The sequence below is a fragment of the Rattus norvegicus genome, chromosome 11 (genome assembly GCF_021556685.1).
Source record: "Rattus norvegicus strain SHRSP/BbbUtx chromosome 11, alternate assembly SHRSP_T2T, whole genome shotgun sequence".
In the NCBI taxonomy this organism is placed as follows: domain Eukaryota; kingdom Metazoa; phylum Chordata; class Mammalia; order Rodentia; family Muridae; genus Rattus; species Rattus norvegicus.
In genome coordinates, this window is record NC_141544.1 from 33738321 (window position 1) to 33755595 (window position 17275).

General features: G+C 39.0%; 1 protein-coding gene across 2 annotated transcripts in view; it reads left to right on the forward strand.

Annotated features, from left to right (window-relative positions):
- Positions 1–934: 934 nt before the first annotated feature.
- Positions 935–17275, forward strand: part of Ncam2 (neural cell adhesion molecule 2) — a 494596-nt gene continuing 478255 nt past the window's right edge. Inside the window, 1 exon segment of one of the 2 annotated variants that reach the window (NM_203409.2) lies at positions 935–1166. In NM_203409.2, coding sequence (NP_981954.2) covers positions 1112–1166 — 55 coding nt within the window. In that variant the 5' untranslated portion in view covers positions 935–1111. 2 annotated transcript variants of the gene reach the window in all.

Here is a 17275-nt window from a genome sequence, read left to right on the forward strand (position 1 = left end):
GTCCCTTGCTATAGGTGTCATATTAAAGCGACCGGATATGTACCTGTTCCACCAGTGGAGCTGGTGATCAGCCCCAGACTTTGAGTGGTACATGACATCATAGCACTATGCTTTCTCTTCCAGTCACACTTCCTGGTGACACACACACTCATGTGCTGGTATGATGGGGTTTGCAGGGTTCTGAGCTGAGAAAAAAACCTCAGCTCAGTTTTTCCATTTACATTGCTGGACCTCTATCTTCAGACAGTAACCGGGAGATGTCACCTCACAGGGCTAATCTTGGACAGTGTATAGAAAACCAAGACCCTCCGAGATTTCGGCCTTTAGCAGCGCCCCCCTCTGGGGGCGGGGGGCGTCCATTCATCCCAGTGAATCTGGACCTAAAGAAGCATCTCCAGCCTTTCTTGGCTCATCTAAAGCAGGGGCCACTGGCCATATACCCTAGGGGACAGTTGTTGCCCTCCACCACAGGGAAGTGTCAAAGCCTTACGGGTATCATGCCAGGCTGGGCTCAACTCCAGGGCAGACACAGACCCTGGCACCCAACACTGTAGGAACCAAGAATCAATACTTCCCCAGTACTCCTGTGCCTCTGAGGCTCGCCCTCTGCAGTACTCAGCAACCCGGCCACACCTGCGGGGGCGGAAAGAGCAAGAGGATGCAGGTGTCCAGGCATCCCCGTTTCCCGAACGACTTTGAGCATGCACTGTCCGATTCTATAGAAAAGCTCGAACCCACTCCTGGGCTCGAACCCACGGCTTGGCCTCCACTGCGGACGAATCCCGGGGCTGCGCGTGCCTTGCTCGCAGGGCGAGCGCGCGGATGGATCCGCCGGGGCCGCGCCTCCCCGCCCCGTCCCGCCCCCGCCTCCTCCCGCCGGCTCCGCTGCCGCCGCGGCGGCCGCTGCTGCCGCCGCCGCCGCCGCCTGGATATAGTGCGGCAAGGCGCGGAGCTTGCAGTCACTTTGCGAGGAGGAGCGCGCGGGCTGCGGGCGGCTGGGGCACCCGGGAGCGGCGGCGGGCTAGCAGAGGCGGCCGTGGCAGCTGAAGGTTCTCTCTCCGGGGCTGGACTTAATAACTTTGGAACTGTCCGCCGGTGTCACGTCCTGAACATGAGCCTCCTCCTCTCCTTCTACCTGCTCGGGTTGCTTGTCAGTAGCGGGCAAGGTAGGAGTGTGCGGCTTTCTTGCTTACTTTCCCTCCCCCTCTCCACCCAACCCGGAGAGGCAAAGAGCGAGGCACCCGGGTAACGAAACGAAGGCACCAAAGTTGCGGTGGCTCTTGAGGCGACTGTTGGGATTTTAGCTCTTTCTTTTCGCTGCCCCTAAAATTCTATCCGTTTGCTCGGAAGACCCCTCAGTAAGAGGAGACCGTGCGGAATTGGAGATAGCCATCAGTGTGAAAGAGATCAGGGGGGTGGGGGGGGGGAACTGCTGCTTCTGGGATTTGGGGCTATTCTTTCTTATTACCCGAAATTGGATGAGTGTGTTGGTGTGTATTCATAGTTAAGATATTGGAGGTTGCGGAAGGGAAGGGCACGGTGATGTTTGACAGAAGAGGCAAAAACTATCAGCATTAAAGTCATTTATCAAAAAATCTCCATGGTGTGTAAGAAATTCAATTCTTAGAGATTTTTTTTCTCCTTTCCCAACACCAATTTTTGGACTGTGAAGTGAACGTTTGATGGCTTATTTATGTTGGAAACTAACAGGGGCCATAGATGCTGTAAAACAGCAAATGGCTAAAACTAGGGTTGTGTTGCAGGCGTTCATTGTGACACCCCCTCATACACACACACACACACACACACACACACACACACACACACACATACACACTCCTTTGAAAATAGCATAATCTGAACACGTTCTATCATTCGGTTTGAATTACACCTGTAAGGGATTCGGAAGGCTGGGGAGCACTGGAAGCACTGGGAACCTTTTGATTTATTTATTTTTTAATTTGGGTGGGGGAGAAAAAGAGAAAGCAAACGTGGTAGAAAAACCCTAGGGACAATCGGTTGAAGCGATCTTTGCCAGTCGATATATAGATGCTTTGTATTATCCATTTATCCTCTGTCTTCCATAGTCCCCGTTCCCATAAAATATATCCACAATCATTCGAAACGTTTGGAACTGTCCAGACAAGTTTGGACGTTTAATTGGGAGACGAAATACCAAAATGTGCACCGGTGAAAGTCATAAAGACAAAGGGAATATCCGTGGATTTTCAATTAGATGAAAGCACCGTAATGCCATATTATTTGTGCGGCATTTTCTATGAAATTAATAAAATGCAAGATAAGTTAAAATATGTTCTCTAAATCCAGTTCTAAGCATTTTCCCCCACCTCTTCTGTGTTGCTCATTTCGTCCAGCAGGGGGTGGTAGAACTCCATTTTAAGCAAGAAGTGCTTGTTTCTGCTTTTGCACACATCGTCCTTCTATCATCCCTCAGTAGGGCTTGGCGTTTTGGATGTAAAGACTTTCTTTCTCTGTCTTTCTCCCAAACTACAGTGTTAGTAAATGATGGACCACGATTGGATGCATATTTTTATGTTCCGAAGTACAAATTCACATGCCAGATGCTGTTCTCATTATAAAGTGCCTCTTCCTGCCATCCTAATAGAGGATGGGTAATATTTCAGTCTTGGAAAAATTGCAGATAGATTCATCGGAAGCTAATATTAGTCTTGTTCATTAATCCAGTCACTTCTCTTGCAAAGATCAGCATACACTTGTTCACTACAAGATACAGAGCTGTCATTATTTTGGGGGGGGGGAGTAATTGTGACCACTGTGTTCATTTATAACACAGACAGGCAGTTCTGAATCCGAAAAGGCAGTCTGAGAATTTAACTTAGCTGCAATTGCAATTAGGTGAGTGTAGTGTGAAGTAATACGGGGGCAAGTTTGTGCAGATTGATTGATGATTACAGCATGCACTGTCTGGAGGAAATCTTCCCAGTTGTGGAGTCTGCATTTATCATTGCTGATGCTAAGTGTGCTGGAATTCAGGGATAGGGGAGAGGTTGGAATGTTTAAGTATCTAGGCATAAACAGTACACAAAGGCAGATACACTTTGGGAGTCTAGATGTAGCATGCATTTGAAATTGTGATTTAAGCTGATTTATAATCAGCACACAGGGTGGTTATAGAGAAGAACCGTAACAAGGAAGCATGCCTGGAGGGGAACCCATATTCCTTGTCAATGAAACAGGGCAGACAGATGGCATCTTTGTGAAGAAGATCTCTCTGTCTTGTGCAGTGGCCTGACATGCAGAGAGCCATGGCTGAGTATCTGGGGGAACTAGCTTTTGTGTGAACAAGCATGTAGTATTTCTGTGCCATGTACCATAATGAAGTCAAAGATGCCTGGAAACAGAAGTCCTTATCCCGGAGTCTAAATTTCTCTAGGCTGCTGTTTCCTTCTCTAATTAAGGGTGCAGCAGCAAGTCTCAGACACACCACTGGGAGCTGTTTTTCTTTTTTTAATGAGCCGTGTGTAACTCGAATTTCTGTTTGTTCTTTTTTTTATTTTTATTTTTTATTTATTTATGTTTTTGATGGAGCCATGAAAACCTACAAGCCAGTGACCCTCAGGCTCGCCTTGGAAATACTAAAGCCTCCGATGGCTGATTTACGTTTCCAACAATATACTTGCAGGGAATTTTATGAAGCATGATTGAAGCTATGGCTTGGAAGAGTGGTGTGTAGTTTGACTGGGGAAAGGCAACGATGATGTATTCCCTTTTAAGTAGTCAAAACGTTTTGAACCACAACAGTAGAATGGGGAAAAATGGCCCAAGTGAAAAAACAAAAAAACAAACAAACAAAAAAACCAACTAACTTAAGAGGACGCCAGTGCAATGATTAGCTAACGAGGTCTAACAGCTCCAGCCCTTACCTTCAGAGCTGTGTTACTGTTCATGACGATGAGAGCTTTTCATTAAAAATTGAAATAGAAATGTCCCTTTAAAAGCCTCCCACTCCCAATGAAAGATTAATATCTAATGAAAGAAGGTTGTCAACTCTGAACATTAGTTGCCCATGGAAAGGAATTCATAATTCTTTAACTCCTGCGATTATTTTTACCTTTTATTTGAGACTTCGTCCCAGGCTCTGCTGTCACAAATCTCTACTGAGTCTCTCGTGAGAAGGGTGTTTGCTGTCTTTAATGCCCAACCCGAAACAGGAAAAGGCTGCTGCTGAAACTTTCTGGGTGTTTACAGTCATTTTCATCCTCTTTTAAGAGTCACCTATATGATTAATGCCAATCTGTTACAGTTTATTTCACACATGTAAAATGGAAACACTGCTCCACTGAAACTCAGCAGGGTTATTCCGTTCTCTTTCAAACCATGTCAACTGTACATATAGCCTGCTTTAGCCTAAAACCTGCGGAAGGGTCCTGAGCAACGCCCAATCGGTGACCGAATCTGGACACATCTGCCTCGGTTTATTCATCCTAGGCAAATGTTAAGAATTGTCCATTAGAGAGATCTGTACTTTCTGAAGACAGAGAGCAGGTGCGTGGATGCCTACCAGCTAAACTCCACAGATTCCCCCTATGTGCAGGCTATGACAGCATGGCCTCTCTTGAACCCTGAACCCTTTCTCCATCCACTCATTCTATTTCTTTGCCCGCATCTTCTTTCTGGCGAGGGTTCTATTGAATTAACTGCATGTCCATTTAACTCAGGACAGATTGGCTCTGGAAATTAATATTTCTTTTGTCAGTGAACAGCTCAGAGGATTCCCTCCCCGGCTTGATGCCTGCCGTTCTCACTTTCACTTCCCATGCTGACTCTGAGCCCAGGGAGCAATATAGTTGGACAGTCCCCAGTGTCGGGTGAGTTTCTTCCTAGTCACAGGGGACCAGGCTTCTCTAGGATGTAATATCTTACAGGAGAAGCCATTAAGGGAACAAAAGAACTTCGTTCAGTAAAGGAAAAAGGTCAAGCTTCATGTAATTTTGTAAATAACAGGGCCTTCTTTCCCAAATGAGCTGACTTGCTGTGAGACGGAGACAGGGGCTGTGCAGTCTGAGGCAAGCAACCAGGCTCAGCTGTGGAGCACTTTCTCACAGGCAGGAGCTCAGGGGCTGGGTAGGATGTCCATGTTTGGAAGACTCTGGACCTGGTCCTGCTGCTTCCTCTGTCATTGGACGTTGGGGAAATAATTTTAACTTATCTTTTTAACAGGCATTGTCTCTGTAATAATGTACCTCTGAGAGTGTAGAAAAAAGTGTTCAGTCAAGAGGTGGGAGAGCCCTGAGCTGCTCCTGTTGCTCTCACTGCCATTTCCTTCTTTGTATCCATTATACCATGAACATGTCCCTTGGTATATGCGAAGCCATTCTAACAACACCAGTGGTCTTATAAAGGAACTGTACATGATTTTCTGGATTTACTGAATTCATATAATTCTGAATGTCTCACATCTTTCTACCCTGCCAATTACAGTGAGGCTAAGGCTATATAAAAGATTATCAATTAGTTTTAATTTTTCAAATTACATGATAAAGGGACACATTAAGAAGCAACCGGCCCTTTTATTAGAAGAAACATTGTGCTGTTTAACAGAGTTAAGCTACCATTAATTGTTCTGCAAACACGTGTACTTCTTGGTGGTACCCTATTAAATATTTTAATGGTTCTTCACTGTTTTAAACTACAATGGCACTACTACGAAATAGCTGACAGCCTTTTCTCTGCGGTACATACATTTATGGTGCCCCTACCCCTGAATCAAGAACCACTTGTTATGTTAGAGGACTGTGATGTCATGATGATTGACACTCCTAGATTAAAATGGCTAAGAGGGGTGCTAGAGAATTTTAAGAACCTTTGTCACCATAGATATGGCAAGATATCTTTGAAGGACTTTAGGTTGATTGTAGGGTTTTGGCTCCGCACTATTAAATTATTTTACAGGGAAAGGCCAAGCTATTGCCTCTGAGAGCATAAAGCCCAGGTGACCAAGGTCTCTTGACCTTGAAGAAGCAGCTGAAATTCACAAAACAGCTATGGGCTCATTGAAAGTTTGAACCTGAACATATGTCAGTGCTTGACCTAGATGCCCAGCCAGCAGGAATAGTGGTGATAGTGATATCTGTAAAATGTCATGCATATCATGCATGGTATTGTTCATGACTGTCACCTTTCAGCCTACAGATAAAATTCAATATGCGTAGACTTATCTATCTCATTTATTGAATTGTTAAAATCATAAAATTTCCTTTGTAATTAGACATATTTTATATGGTTAGAGACTAATTCGCCGAAGAATGGAACTCTTTCACCATTGAATCAGCCAATTATAATTTTCTTATTTATATCTTCTGTATGTTGCAGACAGCTCATTAGGAAAAGGTATTAGAATTGTATACATTTTTTTAATGAACAACTGTTGGAGGTCCCACGGAAGGTCATAAGACACCTGCATTATTTTTCAGTTTACAGGATGTGGTCCGGTAAGATGTCTTTCATTATGAGTTTCACTGGATGGTTGGGGTAAGCGCATATTGGGATGAGTGAACTAAATAGATATCAAATAGAAAAGCAAATGGCAATAATTAGAGGTCTAGTTTCCCCATGCTGCCACTTCACACAAGACCAAACTCTTATTTAGATTTAAATTTAGAGAGTGTAAGAACCAGAAAGATAATAGAGGTGGCATTTTCTGATTTGAACGTGAATTTACAGACCTGTGTCTGCCTGCACAAGACCTGAACAAGACCAAGCAGCAATAATTCCGACAAGGATTGTGGAGACATTCATGAATTCTCACACGTAGCTGAGGAGGTATGGACAGTGGATGGCATCTGGGAGAGGGAGCGCCAGTGTTATTTAAGCATGTGGCATTCAGTAGGCTAAACATGCCCTCGTCAGTACTTCCACACTCAAAAGCATATGGAATACAAGTTAATACCAAAGGCACATTAGTTAAGTTAAAAAAATGGAGAAGTCGGAAAGGTGGGAATGTGAGAGCTGGCATGAAGGTGTGACACAGTTCACAGTGTGTGTGCTTACTAATCATGAGACACTTGGTCTGATTCCCAACACTTCAAAAGGCAACCACTGACCTTACATACCATCCGTAGCAGCAACAGAAACAACATCAGCAACAAGAACAAGAGCACATGCATATACAAACAGACACACACAACTCGCCTGCATGCACAGGAAAGCATTTTAATTTGGTGCTATTTTGTCAAGTAATAAGTTAACAAACCCTGCATGGTATATAAAGCGCAGACCTGCTAATTATATACTTGTTTAAGGCTGTTGTAGTCACTTTGTATACAGAACAATAATCTGATTATTATATCAATTGAGATTAGTCATTATTTGGAATTAGCACTTTGCCTTTATTTCCATTTAATTGCATTTGAAAAATAATGCGGTTTTTTTTGTTTTGTTTTGTTGAAAAACCTTTATGCATGTGAATTGGAAGAGAATGCTGGTCCATTTGGTAGTGGAGAAAATAAAAGAATATAGATTGAAAAAAATCAGGTGCATGTGAGACAGCAATAGACCTTCCGGCAAAATGATGTGAAATAGCAGAAGATATCATATGATTGATTACTCAACAGTCCTAGACACTCCTTGGCATTCGTCCCTTATTTTAATGAAAATTCGTTGACTCTTCACGGTGAGGCTCACCTGTGAAGTACTGTACTCTCTCCTGTTTCTTGCCATTTTTCATGGTGACCAAAAGGCACAGAAAACACAAATGTCTAGTCGGAAACTAGGAGATCAGAACATAAGATACAGATAAAGCCAAGCCTATGTTCATGAACCTGCATTTCACGTCAGTAGAGCCGAGAGCTTCACCATGGCTGGAGCGAAAAAGACAATGAAAGAGGAGACAGAGAAGCAACACGGACCAATTATAGGGAAGGGTGTGTCTCAGGCACAGGAATGACCCAGTTTAATGGATCAAGTTGGAAGATCCATTCAATTGTCTAGTCCATTGAATGGTGTGGAAAGTTCAGTCATCGTATCCACAATGGGATACTGTGTAAGGCGGAAAGCATTTGAGACTCGTTTGATAGTTAGGTAGATCTTGGGGACCTGGCTATTGAACAGGGAAGCAGCTTGATAAAGATGTTTGTAAAGATACTGGCTAGATGCTAGATGAACACAAGAAGAAATTCGTGGCTATACATATGATCCTCTGAAAGTATAAATGAACCATTTATTAAATTTTATATTCAATTTTTGAGACTAGCCTCTATATTACGTAGAGATGTCTGTTCTGAAACTTGTTATGTGGACCATGCCTGGCCCTGAATTTTCAAAGATCCCTGATCTTTGCCTCCAAAACGCTGAATTAAAGTCATGAACCAAATGGCCTGGCTGCAAACATAAATGGTTCATATATGTATATATATATATATATGTGTATATATATATATATATATATCTGACAGAAAGAAAGTTAGTCAATAAAAATTAATGCAGTATGATAAAATAGTATTTGTGGCAATTTTCATTGTTTTATGATTATTTGTTTAGAAGTATCATTCAGGCACCTAGGTAAAAATTTCAATGACAAAATAAAAAAATAATGATGTTTTTCTCCTCAAAATTATTACTTAACTTTAACTTGATTATCATCTAGTACTTTGCTAGCATTTGTTTTATATGTATATATATATGTATATATGTATATATGTATATATATATATACATATGGAGAAAATTTCAAACTTTGCCATGGTTTTGTAATTTCCATTTAAATAATTTTCCACTCTTGTTCATACAGTTTTTAAAAATATACTTGGGAGAATAGAACAAAGGAAATTTAAAGAAAATAATATGTAAGAGAGGACTGACAGGGAGAGAGGAATTGATTAAAGGACAATATATGTAGTGAAAATATCACAGAATATCCTAGTTGACCTGTATCATTAATATGTGTGAATAATTGTAATTGTAAAATGCTAGGTCTGAGAAAAGTGGCTTAGCTTGGAAAGTGAGGGATGTGCATGTTCAGAAGACCAACATCCACATAAATGTTGAACTCAGTTGTATCTAATTGGCATCTCAGTGTAAGTGTCGAGAGGTCAGGTGTATCCACAGAGTGCTAAAGCTAGCCAGCTTAGCAAAAATCAGAAGTCTATAGGTACACTGAGATAGTCTTAGAAATAAAAGAATAAATAAATGGTAAAGAGGAATGGACATAACCATTCAACCTAGATCGTTTTCCCACATATATTGTAAACCCATGTGCCTATACATTTATGCACATACATACATGGATAGGTATGTACACATATGTAACATCATACTCACAAACATTCATGGATCATATTTACAGTTGTAGAAAACTAAGACCTCCAATGGAACTCAAAGAGTTTTGGGACTGCACACACACAGCTGAAAATGTTTCCATTAGTGTCCAAGGGAAATTAAAGGGAATAATATTTTGAGTGCCAATTTTATGCTGTGTAAGTGTGGTGAGCACTTGACTCATTACCTCATTTATTCCTGATTAAATCATATTTCATAGATGATGTACCTGCGATTGAGAGTGACTGATTTGTGTAGAGCTTTTAAGTGTGTTCTCTGGACTGCCTTCCCAAATTTATAGTCAATGATCATTAAATACATTCAAGCTATATTTCAGTGGTTCTGCTCCAGTATATATATATATATCTTGACACATCTATCCTTACTCACTGAATGTAAATATTAAAATGCTATACCGTAGTGAAGAAATGGTGTTGAATGATGGAGTATTTTCTCTAGTTCCTTAGTTTTTAAATGGCCAAGAGCAAACTTTCTCAGTAAAAATGAAAGCTACAGCAATTCCTGAAGACAAATTCAAATGCAGAAAATCTATTCATGCACCTTCTTTCAATTTAAGTGTTGATTCATGTTGGGGATCTAGGGAATTATTAATTACCACTAATATTTGTCTCTGCTGAGGTAAAATAGCAGCTGAAGGACCTGGGAAACCACAATGCCCTGGGCAAAATGCTATTTATTTACTTGATTCTTTTTGTCTGTTAAAAAAGCTTCACTTCCTGATGAATGCTCCCCATGCCTTGAATCTTGACCAACATATCTGCGGAAACCGGGTGCAAATACTATTAGTAATTACACTAATGTAGCATGTAGTTAACACTTAGATAAACAATTCCCTATCTGTCATCATTATGATTATGGACTCTTGTTAAGGCCAGGCCACAGATTTCTGAGAGTTTTGAATGTCTTCCAATTATCTTATTTTTTTATAAGATTTGATATTTTATCCCATATTTGTATAATACTGAGGTTTCTTGAGATTGAGAACATGTAAGTATAATATCACAGACACATCTCTACATACCAAATGCACAGATGAGATTTGCTGGAGACATATATTATCAAGTTGATAGATTTCCTACACCAAAATAAGTACACCTACATATTGTTTTATGTATTAATGAGATACCTCAGTGTGTGTGTGTGTGTGTGTGTGTGTGTTTTGTGTGCGCGCACATGCGCGCAAGTGTGCGCACATGCATGCATGTGTGTTGGTGCATGTGTGAGTTTGAGGTGAGGTTGGGTATTGAAACTAGTTGTGGTTGACTCTAGTTAAGCATTGGAACAGCAGGAAGCCATATTCTTTATCCCCTTTAAGGTAAAGCAATTTGTCCCTTATAGGAAGATTTAAAATAATTTTAGTACAAGACTATATTATTATTTTTACATTTATAGTTTTTCTTTATCCACAGATTTCTATAGATTAAAATATTGAACCTACTACTCAGGCAGAGTACTTTTATCTTTGACTTCTAAGAAAATCCCAGCAAAATCCCAACTTTTTGTTCAACATACATTGCTACGCACAAGCAACATGAATAAGGGGTGTGGTAAAATTGCCTTTTTACACAACACATTGTTGCATATGAGAAGCATGTGGTCCTACAAAGATTATAGGAAACATACTTTTTTAGAAGTACATTCTAGTATTTGCCAGCTGTTACCTTCATCTCTGTAACTTCTGACATACCAAAATTAAACAATGTTTCAACTCTCTGAAATTGGATTCTTCTCATATCCAATCATAAAATTTTTTATATATATATATATGTATACATATGTATATGTCTATATGTACATGTATATATGTGTCTCTATAAGATTTTTATACATATATCAGACATATATCAGGTACAAGATTTTGAGTATCAATCACTGAAAGTTAAAAAATAAAGCTCAGTGTATTTAAGTGTAGGGTCTGTGCACTATGAGGCATGCTACTAGACAAGAGACTTTCCAAGCAATGCTGATTTACCAGTTTCAAGAACAACAGCTACCCTGAAAGTTAGTGTTACCAAATTAGAATGAAGTGCGTAGTTTCTTAAAGACATAAAATTACTTATTCTAGAAGAAATACTTTCACCTTATATAGTCCACAGTTTTTAAATATTTGTCTGTGTTTACCTCAAGGTTTGTCTGAACATTGTGAGTTAAGGAGTTATTTGAATAGCTTCACTTGAGTGTGTATGTTGGTGTTCTGTGCTCCTTGTCTCACCCTTTGGACTGATTTTACGGATGCTAGAGATGCTATTTAGTGCTCCACTTCGTCTATTAAAGGCATTTAACTCATAATGGATGTTCATACATTTTATGCATTTTCCAGCACCCTTTTTGCTCACATTCCTTGTGTGTGGGATGTAAGCTGAAGACACTTGCCCTGAATTAAGAGATTTAAAATTTGTGCCAGTGAAGCCTCTTCATTCTATACCGTATTTTTTTCCATCAGCCCTCAGGATTTTACATTTCTTTATCACTAAGCTTTAACCCTATACCACCGAGAACATCATTTATTTTTCTATCATAGATAAATTATCTACCACCTACCTGTTACTGCTCAAAATTGCAATGTTCTTGAATTCAGCCCATCCAATGTTTTACATTTCCTGACCATCTTCTCTGTGCACACCGCAAATGCAAGCAAGCCTTACAATTCTGTCTACCTTTCATATGTGATAGATTTGGTTAGAGACTTCATTGTAAATCAGTATGTGTTTCCTTGGAAAAACAGTGGATGTTTACCAAATAAATACTGAGTGAATATTTAGATGTTAACTAGAAAAAAGCAAACCAACATGTCAGGTTTATTTTAAAATATATTTATTTGATCTTGGGTTGGGTAATAGTTCAGTGTGCTGAGAACATATTCTTTGTTGGCCTTGGTACTTATTCCGAGTGCTTTGTTTATATTGGGGCCATGAATGTGACAAACTATGAACTTACCATAAATTATGAGTGGTTATTTAATTTATATGGATACTCTGCTTTGCCTCGGATTTTAGTTCCTCACCGAAAAGTAACTTGACCGTAAATAAAGCAAAGTTAATTAATGCTATAAAATTTAACATTTAAAGCCCTATATCTGTCAAGTATTGAAGCTAATTATGGAATTTTGACTTTAGATCTGTACCTATCTCTCTCTGTCCCCCTAATATGTTTGTAACATACTTACATGTATGTATCTATGACCATATAGAAATTAAATACAGAAGAAATTAAACTAGAAAATAGACTTAATTTGCATTAGTACAATAAACATGAATATTGTCACCAAGATATGCCTAATATGTCAATGGAGCAAGTCCTTAAAATTAACACAATCTCGGAAGGTGATTAAGCATTGCCCATGTATTCAATGATCATCAGAAAGCTGTTCTAAATTTTATCTATAGGGGTACAGGAGAGTGAATACATTAAGTATTTTACCCTATTGTTTCTAGGCTCTTTGATTTATTTTTTAATGAAATTAATTTATCATCTGAAATCCTCTTTTACCTGGTAGCCACATTTATCTCTCCCCGTTTTTGATGACTTTCTTAAGGACTATCATCTTCAAGGACTATCATCAGAGATGAAAGCATTTAACTGTACAGAGTGTATTTTGCAATACCTCAGAGTACCTTTGCATAACAATCGTTGTCTGCTCACTAATCCTTTCTCATGTACCTTTCTGGGGGTATGCTTCTTTTAACTTCAAATACAATTTTCAATTAGTGATTAAACAGTCCTGCTGATGCGCCCATTTCACTCTCATTTCTTCCTCAAATTTTATGGACTTCAAAATCATGGTAATCGTTCATCTGGATGAGTCATCCCATTTCAAAGCCCCCCTCAAAGGTCTAACGGGAACACATCCTGCATCTCCAGGGATGGGAGATGGCTCGTACTTAAATTAAAAAAAAAAACTTCAGAAGTTATTTCATGACCTTATGCTCTGTCTCTGGCTTATACACACCTTAATTGCCATATCTACACTAGTTAATAAATGTCCAACTTGAACATCCCAATGTTTTTAATATAAGATAGGCTAGAACAGAATTCTGAGCATTATGCAACACTCCAAGTGGCTGCTGTAAATTTTGCTTTATAATAATATATTTTATCAAAAATGCTTTCCTTCTGAGCTGGGAATAAATGACTTCTTTGGGCAGAATATACCTAACTTAAGATTGGGAAATTAAAGTAGTAAACTATGACATATGACTGGAAATAAGCATTTATGATTTGTCATTTTTCCTTATGTCTTCCTATTCAGCTGTCTTTTGCTTGCCCCGCCTGTCCAACCTCCTGTTGGAGGTCTCTGTTTTTCAAATGATGCATATAGGTGTCATTGTGTGCCAGGAGAAGTTCAGATTTTAAAAGTACTAATTAAGACTACCCAACATATCTTTTCTCCAATGCATATAGGGAGGTGGAGTTGAAAGTTAAGTACTTAGAGAAAAGGCAAATTGTGTTTCTAAGAAGAAAGAAAAACTAAGTACTTAGAGAAAAATTTTGTCCATCACTTAAGAGAGAGTAAAATGTGTGTGACTGCTAACACAAAATATGATCTGGCATCGTTACCTGCATGGATGTGTATAGGAAATGCCCAGAAGAAAACACAGAACGGCTAGATACAACTTTGTTTTCTCTGTGAACACTGAGAATGTATGTATGTATGTATGTGTATATATATATATATATATATATATATATATATATATATACATTGAAATAATTAAATGAAGAATGAAGGCAGGTATTTCTAGTTACTCCACAGGTTGTTTTCCTCTGAATTAGTTTACTTTTTTATTAAGCATTTTATTTGTTTACAAATGCTATCCCCTCCCTTGCCTCCCTTCCATGAACTCCACCCACTTTCCGTTGCCTCTAAGACGGTGCTCCACCACACACACACACACACACACACACACACACACACACACACACCCTTGTAGCATTGCCCTTCTCTGGGATATCAAGCCTCCACAGGACCAAGTGCCTTCCCTCCCACTGATGCCAGATGAGGCAGTCCTCTGCTGCATATATAGCGGAAGCTGTGAACCTATTCATGTATACACTTTGGTTGATGGTCTGAGGGGTTCAGGTTAATTGATACCTTTGTTCCTCCTGTGGGGTTACAATCCCCTTCAGCTCCTTCAGTCCTTTCCCTAACCCTTGATTTTTAACCATTCAATCACATGCAGGAGTTTTGAATAATGGCTTAACAAGTGGCAGACTGCATTTCGTAGAATGCTGTGTAGCATATGGTAGGATAAAGATTTGTTTCTCTGACTCAAGATAACCTCATGAAGAAACAGAGTGTCTCTGATCAGAGTAAACAAGCACCAGAAAGAGCTGTACTTTCTGACCCTTTCCTCACCTTCAACCATTTCTTTACAGTTCCGACGCTAGAAAGGTAACAGTGACAAAATCACGTGTATTTCCAGGGAACAAAGTGATGTTTTGATGTACTGTGATATTATCAGTCAAGCAAATGAAAATATTCCAATAATTAACGTTTTGTGCCGAGAACATGTAAGGTATGATTTCTTAACAGCTTTGAAATATGCCATACGTTGTTTTAGCCATTGCAAGAATTCTACACAGTAATTTCCAGAAATTGTTTGAATTATCTTACTGTAGCTGTATACATTTAATCCAGCAGCTTCCTCATTTCTCCCCCTTATCTTTCTGCCAAATTGGGTTCTATTATGTGCTCTCATGACTTTTTATATTGAATATTGCCAGAAATTGAGATAATATTTGTCTTTGTAAGCTTGAATAATTTTACACATTGTGATGTTCTATAGGTCTGTTTACATTTCTCCATATGTCAGTGTTGTTTTCTTTTTATTTGAGCTTAATAGTATTATACTTTTTGTGTAAGTGTCATACAGTTTAACACATGTCCCTGGGTGTAGAGTCGGCATTGGAATTAGTGATCCGGTGATCATGTGCACAGGTGTTTCTGTCAGACATGGATTACATTTCTTTCAATTATATTTCAAAAGAGAACCACTGGATCATGTGAGCCCAAACCATAAGCAAGGAAGCAAGAACAGAAAGAAAGAGTTCTATGAAACTAAACAAACTATGTCAAATAACAGCACCGACAAAAGTCTGACATCAACTATGTCAGTCATCAACGAAATTGTTACTAACCTGAACATTGAGGCAAGCATTTACAAAATGTACATCTGCTAAGTGATAATACATTAAATATATAAGGATATTAAGCAATTAAAGAGCAACACAGTCAAAGAAAAGAAGACAAAGAGAGAGAGAAGTGGCATAATTTAAAATGGAATAAAATTATTAATGTGCTTATTAAAGGAATGAGACAAAGAATCGACATTGTACTTCCCTATAAGTGACCAAGGAGTAGATGTAAACAATGTTAATAATATTGCTCAGCGGGGAAAATCAAATTAAAAAGTACTTTGATATGATAATACTTTGTGTTAGATAGAATGCATTTACCAAAAAAAAATCCAAAATATCAAACTGTCAATGAGGATAGGTTGAGCAAGTATCCACCAATTGGCGGGACTGTGACGAGCACAGACATTACAAAAGGCAGTTATTTTGGTTGGGGGACTTGAGTTTAGTTACTGCTCTTTGGGTAAACAAGGACAGATTTTAATGACTTGCAGGGGAACTTGCATGGAGGGGCAGTAGCATGGGTGACAGTAGAGTGATGTTTCAAGTGTCGTCATGGTGGGAGAGCTAAGTGAGTAGGTTAGCAGTGTAATTCTTTAAGGACTATGCCATATAAATATTTAAATATGTTACTTATTCAAATGGATTTTCTTATTGCAAAATACTAGAATTATTGATAATTAAATAATTCATCATTTTGTGGTTGACTTAGAGATTACCTTCATAATGAAATAGCATCACTTTAAGGAAGCTTTTAGGAGCAAGTAAAAGAAGCACTATTCAGTATGCATAAAAATAGGACTCCACTCTTCTTCAAGAGGCTATACAGAGTCAGTTTGCATTGCACACTTCTGCTTAGGGTTTGAACTTCTTCTCCTCATGGAACACTTAGCTCCAGAACTGCCTGGCAATGTATGCAGTCATTCTCATTCAGTGTGGGGAGAAAGGAATGACTTTTAACTGGCTTTCAGAGAGGTGAACAGTTATGCATGCTGTGCCGTGGACTCACCTCACGTCTCATTGGTAGACCTATTTCATTTGACTAGGCACAGACCAATCAGAATTGAGAAATACATTACTGTAATGACTCTTGGTTGATTCAAGTTAACATTTTCTGTTTGTGACAAGGAGGGTTGCCTCACTTGTAGCTGAAAGCTGACCAGTTTAACTTATTGTCAACCTAGTACGGAAGAATAAAGAAGTCAACTAAGTGGGAAATTGGTTGACAAATATTTTGGCCAACACTTTGTATTTTGCCAAAAAACTATTAAAAACAGTTACTGAGGCCAACCTCAGTGTTGTACTTGCAGCATTTATGACCTCTGCATGTGTGACTTTATATTATCTTCCGAATAGAGCTTGGATGTTTACTCTGCTTTACACATGTGTAAACAGATTTTGAGGACAATTGACTCAGCAACCATTCAAGGTGCTTTCTGTCCAAGCTGGAGTTGAACCTTCGATGGCTGGTGTAATGGCCTCCTCTTGGTGCTGAATTGCCATGGGAGTAGATGGTTGGTACTACAAATGGTTTTACCGTGTTGAGTTTAAGTCTGAGGCAAGGTCTCCTTTTCTACATAAGTCAGTCTGTATTCACTTAAGCAAGCTATTAGAATGAACTTATTTAAAACATGTATCTATGTGTCGATTTCCAAGATTGATAACTGGGCTAAGTAAGCGATATTATAATAAGAATGTTTCTTAGGTGATGCAGTATGAAAAGCCAACAGTATACTTTCAGAATAAGCAACTATGATAACTTTTATATAAAATATATATACTTTATATAAAACTATGTTTGAATACATGTAGTTATAAATGT